At 43.1% G+C, this 13168-nt stretch overlaps 1 protein-coding gene across 9 annotated transcripts in view; it reads right to left on the bottom strand.

Moving 5' to 3' along the window:
- Window positions 1-13168, bottom strand: part of TJP2 (tight junction protein 2) — an 88281-nt gene that overhangs the window by 35797 nt on the left and 39316 nt on the right. For 3 of the 9 annotated variants that reach the window (XM_034773394.1, XM_034773391.1, XM_034773392.1), the window contains exon 1: window positions 1075-2349. The exons of 3 other annotated variants lie outside the window; for them this stretch is intronic. In XM_034773394.1, the coding sequence (XP_034629285.1) occupies window positions 1075-2232 (1158 nt within the window). In that variant the 5' untranslated portion in view covers window positions 2233-2349. Of the gene's footprint in view, window positions 1-1074; window positions 4027-10892; window positions 10917-11190; window positions 11249-13168 lie in introns of those variants that run through there. 3 more of the 9 variants (XM_034773398.1, XM_034773397.1, XM_034773390.1) reach the window with 3 other exon arrangements.

The raw sequence follows: 13168 nt of genomic DNA, 5'->3' as shown, positions 1-13168 counted from the left end.
CTTCACAGAGAGTTAACTTAAACGTCAAACACAGAGGAACAGGAATTTGTGGCAAGTTTAGCACGTTCACACACACAAAAAATAGCTTGTAGATTTCATCTTTCAGTGTTGGAACACATTTGTAAACTGTTGAAGATTCATGCAACATTGGAAAATATCAGGCCGTTTTTCCACAGGACAGGTTTAATGCAGAGCCTTGCTTTGCAAGCTTGCACATGTAATCTCCTACATTTCTCTGCACTCACCCGGAGGTCTAGAATGGAAACAACATTGAGCTTCCAAGACACAACTGCCAACAACGCGTTCTACTACATCAAGGACCATTCCTTCAGCACCAACAAGGAGAAAGTTGTTTTGTAGGAACCTGGGACTAACAAGCTGGGCTTTGCGTCCCAAAGGAATGTGGGGTTACTCAAAAATAACTTCATACTTTAAACAAAAGTTAGTTCACAAAAAAGTTTTCAAATTTCACAGTTTTTCCTCCACCAAAACAACTAGTGGCATAGCAAATATAAAGCTGGCCTGCTTTTAAGAAATGCTGTTCACCCATAATGTGCAGCAAAATGGGGGCTCCACCCTGCAGGTGCTGGGCTCTCTGGCCTGACTTGGCAAACCTCTTAATAGTAAGCATGCAAGGAGTCCCATTGCAGCCATGTACTTTGCTAGATCAGGGACAGAGTGCTCAGTAGCTGGTAGGTTTGAGACCTAAGAGTTGTACATGCTCAGCAAGTCTGAAAAAAAACAAAACAAAACAAAACAAAAAAAAACAGGCCAAAAGCAAGTAAAATACACATATTCCGCCACAACCCCAGACATTACATTAAAAAAAACCACCAACAAAAATGGTCAGTTGCAAGAAATCCAAAGAGAGGGCACAGGTCTGGGATGGGTAAAAAGACTGACGTCACTAATACAGAATGATCAGAGACCCAAATTCAGAGCATGGATAGACCCATTGAAGTAGAAGAATGAGTTAAATAAAAGTAAAATGGGCAAGTACAAATAATCTGGCAGGGCTTGTGGGAACAGAATTTAAAACAAAAGTAAAAAACCATCCAGAAGAACATTTTTTACCTGTAAATATTGTTTCTGTATCTCTGATGTCTTCTTGTTGCTTATTTTATTTAAGCAACAGGCAGCAGGAACAATTACACAGAAGCACAGATTTTGGCACTCACTGGTAGCCCTGTCTTGGCTCTCCTCTTTTTCCCAGATTGAGTGTCCACAGCGTTCCAAACACAAAGTAAATACTAAATAGGAAAAATGTAACAAAAAATGAAATACGTTGACAGTGCCTAGCCGTGAAAAGTTAAAAACTTGCAGGAGGAACCAGGATCTATCCAACAATAGCAGAACTAGACCTACAAGCCACACCTGCTTGAACCAGGGGGAGCAATTACGGTACAGGGGGCCTTGTTTGCTTGGGTCTTGCCAAACCTTTTGCACAGCAGAGTAACTGAGGGAAAGAGAGATGAAAGATTGCTTTTTTGCTCTGGCGGAATCATTGCTACAAAATGCCCAACTTTTCATGCTTCTGCTGCAAAACAGAAGGATGCTCTTCCCACATATATCAGGAAATAGGCACCCAAAGTCATATGTTGAGTAGGAGACAGCAGACTTTTGGACTTGTTCACCTCCAGAATGAGATATTTTAATATCTTCACAATTGGAACTCCCCAAGCCACTGGTAAGAAGGGGCCCTGAAGCAAACAACTTTCCAAGTGATGTATCAACAGCTCCGCACCACCTGTTCTCAGGTGGGCTGTGAAGACAGTCTTCATCTTGCCAGAGAGACCTGGGACCAAGGCAAAGGTGAAAGAAGGAGTCCATTACTGCAGGCGATAATTCCCCAGGCAAAATTGCCACAGTTAGGAAGTGGATGGCATGTGGAGATAAGAATCTTGGTGAGCCACAGTTCATGTGGATTCTAGTTTGGAACTCTTTTTGGAGACAAAGTGATTTACCCATTTCAGGATGTGAAGGTTGCTCCCAGATTCCTTGCGGACTTCTAAATAAACAAATTAGATGCTTGTGAACCGCTTCTCTGAGTGGAATGGAATGAGGATGTGACTGTTTTGCAGGTGATGCACAGTGAGCAGGAATATGTCTCTTTTCCCCAGGACTTGGGGCAGCGAGGAAAGGAAAATATAAGGGAGAGGTGGAAGTTCTTGACCTAGAGGGTCTCAGAAAATAAAGGAGAGAAGCCTGCTGTTGGAGACCGCTTCTTTCCATTGACTGAGACAAACCAAAAGCTTCCTCCTTGTTGCCACCCTCTGTTGAGGGGAAAGAGAGTCAGAATTCTTGGTGAGGCTGGTATTTGTTGGTCCGACCTCTTCCCCTGTAGCCAGAGAAGTGAACGGACTGGTTTACCGGATACCTGTATCTATACCTGCCAGGTCTATATGAGGAGAGAGGATACCTAACACCCTTGTAAGGCCTGTTGGAGGCACGGGAGGAGTTAGAGGCCTGAGGTTTTTCTTGATCTCCTGGCATAACTGTACTCTTTGAAAGATCCTTTAAGGCCTGGTCTAAGGTTTCCCCGAAGAGATGACCCCCATCATAAGGAAGGCCAACAAGTTTGAGTTTGGCTGAAAGTTCCCCACCTGTTAAGGGACGGAGCCAAAGGGCTCTCCTAGCCACTGTGAGAGTCGCTATGTTATGGGCAGCCAGGTGGAGGGAATCCTGGGCTGCATCATGAAGATAGCGGGATGCCAGATCACAAAGGGTGCATACCTTGCGAGATGACCTAGAAACAGGCCTCTTAGAGTGGGGCAATAATTTCCTTAGCCATTCCACCAGTGACCTAGCTGCATACAGGGAGTAAATGGAGACTGAAAGCTGGATGGTAGCAAATTCATAGGCACTCTTAAGAGCCTCATCTACCTTACGTTCTAAAGGGTCCATGAGAACAGTTTCTCCCTCAACAGGACGTGAAGATTTGGTGAAGAGAGATGCTATTGCAGAATCAACTCTTGGTGCAGAGGCCCACAGGTTACCTTTCCCAGCTGGAAGTTTGTAAAGCTTAGTCAGATGAGTAGGTAATATAAACTGAGCATCTGGAGCCTGCCAGATGTTTTTAATTAAGGCACTGATGGATGGGTGAAGGGGAATGGTATCATCTGGCTTCTCCTCCACAAGATGGGGTAATTTCCTTGAGCCACTTCGTGAGGTATAATGTTTTAGCCTGAGTTGCTTCATAAAATATTTGCACAGATAGGGTAGATCCTCAATCAGGAATCTTCGAGATGAGTCTGTTTCACCAGGTGTTTCCTCAGGCTCGGAGGACACCACTTCCCCTTCCTCAATGAAGTCAGAGGAGACTTGGGTAACCTTGGTAGAGGATCTCCCCTTTACTTCTATCAGGGATTTGCTGGATGAATGTGGTTCATATGGCCCTTCCTCAGGCTCAGAGGACATCACTTCCCCTTCCTCAAAGGAGTCACTTATGAAAGGAATCAGGGACATTGCTTGCACTGAATTCCCTTTGGCTGATAATCTTCTATACTCTCTGAAATCCATCTTCGCTTCCTTTGGAGCTCTAGGAGCTGAAGTAAAAGGAACTGCTTTTGTGCAGGGTGGAGCTGTGAAAGCTCTATGTAAAGTCATTGGTCTGCTAATCTTGACAGGGAGTGCTTGGGAAGCAGAAGGAGCCCTTGCCTTCACAAATGCCTTAGTGATAAGAGAGGCACGGTCTGGCAAAAAAAAGTGGGAGGCAAGGTCACATCTTCCACAGATAATCTTGGAGCAGAGGGAGGAATAGGAGCAGAATTTCCTACCTCCCATGCAGACTTCTGTGCTGCTGAAATAACTCCTTCAAAAGAGCAGCTGACCGGCACTGAGAAGCAGAGTCCCGGATTGCTGAATGGCTCAGAGGTTCCTGGACAACAGAGACAAACTGGACCCATAAAAGTAGCTTGCGAAGGATGATCACAATGGGAACACTTCTTGCCTTTCTTCTCTTGCTGGTCCATTCTGGTTAACATCACAGACGTTGAGAAGAAGCAGCACGAGGAGTAGCATGCAACTGCTTCCCAGTGAAGCAGAGAAAACTGGGAAGACGACAAGGCAGGACTGCAAGTAATGACGGCACAGTGCTATATGCAACATGATTGGTGCTGCTACCTGCCACTCAAGCAAAGCAAGGAACTACCTCTCCCTCCAGATGGATGCATTACAAGGGTACACAAACTTGCAATGTAAAGTCAATGTCATATCACCCCAAATCAAATAATAAATATTAGTTATTATACAAGTATTAATAGACACCCACTATATGGCACTCATTTAGCAACTGAATGCCGTCCTTGAGAAACAAGGCATGCTTTTCACAGGGAAAGTAATTTGGTGCACAATCTTTCTAAAGACTTGGCTCATATAGCACCATGGAAAAGCACTTTTCCTTTATAAAGTTTTATAAAGCCCATTTTACCAACGGAGACACTGAGGCATAGGGAGGTAGAGTGATATAGCCATGATGGACTTGTCTTCACAGGGAGACAAACAAGGTGTGTCCTTAACTTGAGCAAGCGAATTCAAAAAGTTAACTAACACAAGGTAAAACCTTAGTGTCTCCAAGGTAACCTATAATTTTCACACAAGTTAGCAGGTCAAGGTAAATCCTAAGCTCCCCCATAGTCTAACTCAACTTGCTAACATGGGTGAAGACTAAAAACTGCATTGGCTTCGCTAGGAGTTTACCTTGTGTTAGTTAACTCGACATAAAGAACTAAGGACACACATTTTTGCTTAGTGAAGAGACACCCGATTTCATTGGCAGAACCAGGAACAGAACACAGGCCTACCCCCCCCCACCCGGACCCCCCTGCCAAGCCCCCCACACCTTGACCCCCACCCCATTGATCCCCAACCAGCTGCACTTGGACCCACACCAAATCAAGCCCCACTCTCCCAGCACCTGGACCCCCACCCACTACACCCCCCGACCCAGACTCCCGCGCTGAGCCCCAACCACCTTCACCTGGATCCCCTGGAGAGTCCCATTGACCCTGCACCCAGACCCCTGGAATGAGCCCCTGTGCATCCAGATCTCCCACTGAGCCACCCAGATTGCCCCACACAGAAACCTCTCACCCCACACCTGGATCCCCTCACACTGAGTACCTCCATTCTTGGATCCTGCTGGGCTGAGCCTGTCCACCCACACCTGGTGCAGAGGGGCAGGGTCCCGGGGTGTTTCTGGGGCAGGCCCAGCCCTTGCACTGTGTCTGGGTCAGGTGCAGTCCCACTGCAAAGTCCCTGTACCAGGGGAGGTGGGGGCTTCAGGGTGATCTCCCATCTCAATGCAGCCAGTGGCCTGTGCTCCCCACTGCCATGCTGGAGCCACATTTATTTACTGACAAATAAAATTTGCAGAATTTTTAAATAATGTGCGCATAATTTTTTGGTGCGGAATTCCCTCAGGAATATCCCTAGAATAGTTTTATCTATTTTTTTACTGCCACTCAAGACACCTTAAATAAAACACATTAGTGACTAGGCATATAATTATCTGGGAAGTGATAAAATTAGGGCAATTTGGAAAAATATAAGTAAATAAAAGATATTATGGAAATGTTGCCAATCTCGGCATAACTTGTAAAAAGAAAAAAAATGATTCCAGTAAGACACTCCCGTTCAAAACATATTCAGTCTTACCCACGTTCATCTAAAAATGCGAAGGCCGAGATACTCTACAAGAGTGATATGGAGCAATCAGCTTGAGACATCAAAAGAGTTCTCATTTTCAAAACCTGGGGCTGAGAAGCAGATCCATGTAAAAATGTCTCAAGTTTGGTACCCAAAAATCACTAAGAGACATTGAAAAACTCAGAAAAAATTCTTTGCAGAGTTCTTGTTCCACCATTCCTTATATTACTTAATTACCCTCTCTACCCATCCCCTTTTACCTTTCCATTCTCCACCCACCCACCCCACCTGGATTAACCTTCCAAAGGTGTTTACTTAAAATTTTCCATCTCTGGGGATGTGTATTACTGAAGGGAAAAATAAAATTAAGTCTATAATATTAGATGGAAGAGACAACTCATTTCCTTCCCTCGTTCCTCACACTATATGTTAAAATTAAGTGAAAAATTTAACAGCAGGAGTTGAAATGTTCTCTCACATGGAAACCTAAATGCATTGACAGAAGTGTACTCAGAGACCAAGGGAACTATAGAGTTAAATGCTAAAACCCAAAAATAGAATAAAAACCTCCAAATCCCTCCAACAGTTCACTAACTATCTAGACATCACTTCTATATACTGTGGGCCTGATCCTCAGCAGGTATAAATCAGCACAGTTTCGTGTCCCGATCCAAGGCATGTACGTTATACACTCCATATTCCACTAGATGGTGCAATGATACAACTACACAAGTCAGGACACCGACTCTTTCATATGCAGAGTTATGTTGGAAACTAGAAGTGTGTGTATGTGTGTGTGTGGGGGGGGGGAGTGGTAAATACGTTGAAGATAACGACAAAGCAGATTTGGCGCAGAATAATGCACACTTTGGTTGGATTTTTCTGCATATTATTTTTGGCCAGAATACCTCAATATGGTGCTAGTGCAATGATAACTTTCCTTAATTATCTCTGCAACAGAGTGGACTTGAAATATAGCTGAGTGAATAGCGTATTATAAAATTATTCAAGCTATATTCCAGAAAAAGAGGCCAATCTATGAACTTTTCTTCTTATTTCTCTACCTAATATTCTTCCAGATTGATAAAAGAGCACTTAGAATGGATAGTAAAATACTAGAGCGTGACTACATTTAATCTGAATAGATAAAATAAATAGAAAGTTATCTTTTTTGGACTAATCTGCAGATTTTGCCACATATTTTTGGGCCAAAAATACAGTGGCTATAATTTAATGGTGAGGTTTTCACAAGCTTCTAAGGATTTAGGAGCACTAGTTCCACTGGTAGACAAACGGGACTGTGCTTCTAAATCACTCTGGTACTTTTGAAAATCCCACTCTATATTTTTGAAGTGGCTTTCATCTAGCAAGCTCTCAAGTCCCATATTTATCTCTCCTTTGTCATATTATGTATGGCTGGAGCCCAGGCTCTAAGCCATGCATATGTAAGTCGTACCAGGGCTGCCCAGAGGATTCAGTGGGCCTGGGGCAAAGCAATTTCGGGGGGCCCCTTCCATAAAAAAAAGTTGCAATACCATAGAATACTATATTCTCGTGGGGGCCCCTGTGGGTACATCTACACTGCAAAAAAGACCCATGGCAGGGAGTCTCAGATCACGGGTCAACCGACTCGGCCTTGTGCTATGGGGCTAAAAATAGCAGCGTAGATGTTCGGGCTTGGGCTAGAGCACAGGCTCCAAGATAGGGATGCCAAGTTTCTAATCACACAAAACCAAACAAGATTGCCCCGCCCAGTCTCCAAGGCCCTGCCCCCATTTACTCCATCCCCCCTCCCTCCATCGCTCACTCTCCCCAACCCTTACACATTTTCACCGGGCGGGAACGGGGGTGAGGGTAGGGTGGGGGGGGGGTGGGGAGTGAGGACTCCGGCTGAGATGTGGGCTCCATGGTGGGGCGAGACATGAGGAGTTCAAGGTATGGGACGGGGCTCCAGGCTGGGGCAAGGGTGCAGGAAGGGGAGAGGGCTCTGGGATGGGGATGAGTGGTTTGGAGTGTACGAGGGGGCTTCTGTCTGAGGAGTTTGGAGTGCAGGAGCGGGCTCAGGGCTGGGGCATGGGGTTAGGACTCTGGGGCTTACCTCAGCTCCCAGTTGGTGGTGCAGTGGGGCTAAGCAGCTGCCCCCGCAGCTCCCATTGGCTGCAGTTCCCGGCCAATGGGAGCTGCAGAGCTGGCACATGGAGTGGGGCAGCGCGCAGAGCCCCTGTGGCTAACCCTGTGCCTAGGAGCCGGACATGCCTGCTGCTTTCGGGAGCTGTGCACTGCTGACCAGACTTTTAATGGCCCAGTCAGCTGTGTTGACCAGATCCACCAGGGTCCCTTTTTGACTGGGCATTCTGGTTGAAAACTGGATGCCTGGCAACCCTACTCCAAGACCCAACCTCCCCTTACTGGGTTCAGAGCCCAAGCTCTACCCCGAATATCTACACAGTTATTTTTAGCCCCATAGCATGAGGCTGAGTCAGTTGACCCAGGCTCTGAGGGGAAGTCTGCACAGGGATAAAAAACCTGCGGCTGGCCTGGGTCAGCTGACTCAGGGAGTGGGGCCTCAGGCTGCAGCCTGAGATCTGGGATTCTGGATTACACTGAAACTAAATACTCAAATTCAATACTTTAAACAAATTAAACAAAAAACAAAAGCTCACCCCATCACAAAACCATGACCTGAAAGGGTTCCTACTTCTAACTGTAAGCTTGTAAAGCAACTTTTACCTTTTGAAAGAGACCCTGTTCCTACCAACACTTACACACAGGGAATAGAGAGTAGTCCCATTGAATTCAAGTGCTTACAGGGTTTGGACCTTGGTCTTCATTCTTACCATGAAAATGTGAGTTTGTACCTGGGGGTGCAGGCAGAAAAAAGTAGCAATGAAAACAGAACTCTGAGCATTTAAAATCTGAGCCAATACCTGGGCAGTAGTTCTTCAAGTTAAGAAATTCACATACAATCTTGCACCCAATTTGGAGGAGAAAGGGGAAAAAAAGACTGAGTCGGATTTTTATTTCAAAAAGAATTGGAAAATGGACATTACTTCCAAAACAGCGGAATTCAACTGTGTGTATATGTGCATCACATACCAGCACAACAAATACCCCATGCCCATGTCAATATAAATAAACTATTTTACACTGGAAAAATGGAGCAGGTTGTATCCAAATATAGCTGTGGTGGACACAGATCACACCTACCAGAAACTTTAAAAAACCATGACAAAAATGTGGCTTAGTTTGTTGCAGTGGCAGGTCAACCCTCAATATCTCATACATTGTATTTCTTCAAGACTCTAACCAAGAACCATTACAGAATCATGCTGTAATTGTTCCTCTATTTCCCCCAACAGGAAATAACAAATTGTTCAAAATCTAGACGTGGAACAACTTCAACTAAAAAAAAGCAGCAGTTTCAGCCAATAAAAAATTATATCCTGTTTTAAAAAATAGAGCCAAAATATTTTACATTTGTTATCTTTTATAGAGGCTCATTTCTTCCTCTTGAGAAATAAGCCTCTGGGAACTAAAACATTCCCTTTTCAAAATTTTGTTCCTTTGTGTATGGTGGCTTATCATCAGAGAGAAAGGGAGGAACTGATTGTCATAAGTATCCTGAGAGGTGCAGGATCACTCCTGTGAAGGAAGTAGTAATTTTACAATCTTGGGCATGTTTATTGATGTCCCCATCATGCTGTTGCAGTTGTACAGAAAATGAAGAGCCTGCTTCTTGAGATTTGGGCATGCCAGGTAATACAATATTCAAATGGCTAAAGATCTGACAAAATTAATAGCTTGGCTTCCTCTTTTTTCCTTCTGAATATAGTGATGAGTTGGGCAAAGCTTCAAGATATCTGAAAAGATCTGGAAATTAAATACACTCTAATGTGTGTTGGAAAATAAATTAAGCCCCTTAAGTAAAAAAGGGGAAGATCTAAGATTTTTTTTCTTTATTTCTGTTTCCTCTTTCTTGATATTCATCCTTACCTATATCTCATCTTGCACCACTTATACAGAATAGTATAGTATACATCTCATTTTAAATGTACTGCAACAAGGTTGCATGATTGAAAGGACACCATAAAATTGAAGTCTAGTTAAATTAAAACAAATGTTAAAAGCAGTTTCAGTTACTGCCTGTGTCTCCCTGTCAATTCTTGTGGTTTCACAAGTTTATTTTCTAATTTTTAACATTGTTTTACTCTCCCTGTTGCTGCATAAGAGACCCACACACAAAAAATGTGAAGATAATTTAAGGCCCCCGTCCTGCAAATACATGCCGGGTACTTAACTTTACATCCTGACTACATTCCTGCTTGAAGTTAAGCTTGTGTGAAAGTATTTGCAGGACGGGGGCCTAACTGATCAGGGAAAACAACAAAACGGATTGCACAGAGTACTGATAAGTGCACAAAAGTAAACAAACTAAGACAGAAATAATGACTTTTCCACCTCTCTACTATTTTATTCATCGACATTGTATATGTTACTTGTTACAAGGGCAGGTAAACATGTTCAAACAGGAGCATGTTTTTTTAAACAGATGCTATCCTTGCATATAAATAAAAACAAACATGCCTCAGTTAATATAATAGCTCATGGGTGTCCATGACCCACAACAGTAGTTTAGATTCTTCTTGCTCAATTGGAATATCATCGACTCCAGAACTAGATTTTCTTGCACAATGAGAGTACCATTATATTATGCCTTAAATAATAAACAAAATAATCAATGTTTCCTCTCCCCAAACAAATCAATATCCAATACTTTAAGCACTAAAACTATAGCCAGCACTAGCTCATTCATTGCTAGGATAAAAACCAGGCAGGTCAGCATTTATACCTAATCATCCAGTCATAACATAAGACAATTCAAAACAATTGTCAGTTTTTCAGTTTGGTCTCAGCCAAATTAGATTTTCTTTTCCCATTAACATTTCTCTTATCCTTTGTTCTAGCTTTATTAACAGAAGAATGATAGGCCATACCCTTCCAGGCATTACTGTTGTTATAAAAGTGTTCCTCTGTAGCAATAAGAAACAGATTATAAGCAGTCAGTTTAGCTCTCTTTTCTTGGAGGATAAAAGCGCACAGAACAATCTCAAATTCTATATGGTTTGGACAGTCTTTATTTTAAAGTGTTCAAAGACCAACGTCCACCACGCCCTCCCTCCCCCCAATACTACATACTCACCCCAGAACTTAGAGTCACAACACAGTTCTCTCCAAAATATACATACCACATGCGAGGCAGTACCCCAATCACATAGCATAGGTAAAAACAAAATTTTAGTCTCAACTTCGTCAAACTTGAAGGTTCTCTCTTTTACTCAAATAATTCATACCTTTGGAAGAAAATAATTCTGACATTTTGACTGACACTATTAAATTAATTTGTTAATGTTTTTATATGTACTTCAACATGGCCAATTAAAATAATTATGAACCATGGAAGTATACTAAGTCACCTCGCAGAGAGGCGAATTAGAGCAATAGCCACAAAAAACTTCTGCTATTTTTGAGAATTCAGACACTGACCTCTTTGTCTATTGTATCAACCACTGTAAACTGTTTGCGCTGCAATTGTTAGATCTTGGCAACAGCAGGCTCTAGGCAAAGGAAGAAGATAAAATTGTGAATGTGTCAGTGTGTGAGTTTGATACATTAGCAAACTCTTCACCAAACTGCTAGTTTCCATTGGTCAGCACATTCTGCAACTATCCGCTCTGCTGCTCTTTAACGGCTTCCTGAATTTTCATCTCTTCCTTGGCCTCATCTCACATGGATTATGTGATCTATGGCCCATCAAATCAGTAGTTCAGACCCCTCCCCCCGAAAAATCTCTCAGTTAGCTCTACTTTTCCTCCAAAGGTCTCTCAAGGGCTTGCTCTACACATGCTTCACTGGGATTGAATATGGGGAGTCAGCAATGAACCTGACTCAGTCATTCATCAATTTAAACATCCATCTGGCTTCTGATGAACCGGTCCATGTTTACAAATTGAGAATTCCCAAAGTGGTGAAAGTTGAGCCTAGTTTTACACACACACACACACACACACACACACACACACACACACACGGTTTAGATTATACTGACTAAAAGCTAGATTGGGACCAAGCCCACCCCATACTTGATCACGTTACCCCTCATCAAGGCTATAGGTGCGAGGGCTTGGGAAAACAGGGTCTGCATGCCAGGTACTTGCACTCCTCCCAAGCAGGTGGGCAGAGAAAGGATGAAGGGCGTGGAGCTTTGATTTTGCCCAACCTCCTATTCAACATGAAGCTACCATGAAGCAGGGGGATTAAGTGAACCACATCCTATAAAGAGCTGTAGTAAGTTAACTTTATCCCCCACGAGCAAAGGGGAGCAGAAAAGGAACCATAACTAAATTTCCTCCCCAGGATCCCTCCTGGAGCAGTGAACCCACATTTCTATCCTACATTGAGCCTTTAGAGTAGGTAAGAACTAAATCTTCTGAGACAGCATCATAGGAGCAGCTGGTTTACCAATTTAAAATTATGTTGATCCTTAAACTTACACACATTTAATGTTAGGACTCTAAAAAAATAAATTACTTCAAAGGTTGCCTCCATTTGAGTAAGCTTACGACAATATTCCGTGAGAGGCTGTGAGGGCAACTCACCTACATGCTCACTCTGCCAACAGCCTCCATAGTGCTTTTGGATCAGAGAGAGATAAGAGTAACGTAACAAAATGGAAAATTCTTGGATTTTCCACTCCCTTCTCAAGGGATTGGAGAGAAGGGCAAGGGAGGGTAAAGTTCCCTACCAATGGCAAGAATTTTATCCTGCCCATCTCTGGACTGGAATGTTACATTATTTTCTGTTTGATCATCTTCTCTGGGCTGTCTTTTCAATCAATGTTAGCTAAGCCTTACTTACACAGGGTAGAACCTATTCACATCAGTAGTATGGGACTACTGGCATGAATAACTACTGCTCCCCAGGAGTTAGGGTTCCAAAATCAGGCCCTGAGAATATTAAAATGACATGACTAGGGGAAAAGTGGAAATCACAGTGCCTTTCATTTGACAAACCAAAAAAGTACAGCATTTATACACAATTTTGAATAATGTAATCCTCTGGCCTCAACCCCACCCCTGGAACTATGAAGCAGAATATTATCAGTGAGGAGTATCTCTGATGCAACAGTCCTTGATAAGAAAGGCTGATTATAAAAATAAAAATATATCCTGTTTGAGCTAATGCACACACAAAAATCTGATAACTCAGTAAGTGGCCCAACAGAAGTGCAGCCAAACAAATTAAACATTGGGCCAAGAACATACATAATTCCATGCTAAGTAATATTTTTGGAAAGTTAGAAGTGTTTGAAAACAGAAGTTTAGAATGAAAATGTCTTCTCAACTATGACTGTAGCCAGAGCCGATGCAACCACTAGGCGAACTAAGCAGCCGCCTAGGGCGCTTAGTGGTTGAGGGTGCCTAAAAGCCCGCTCAGGTGCACCTGAGCGGGCTTTTAGGCACCC

This window comes from Trachemys scripta, chromosome 6, assembly GCF_013100865.1.
Source record: "Trachemys scripta elegans isolate TJP31775 chromosome 6, CAS_Tse_1.0, whole genome shotgun sequence".
NCBI lineage: Eukaryota > Metazoa > Chordata > Testudines > Emydidae > Trachemys > Trachemys scripta.
The sequence above is the reverse complement of the archived record's forward strand: the minus strand, read 5'-3'. Positions and strand labels throughout refer to the sequence as shown.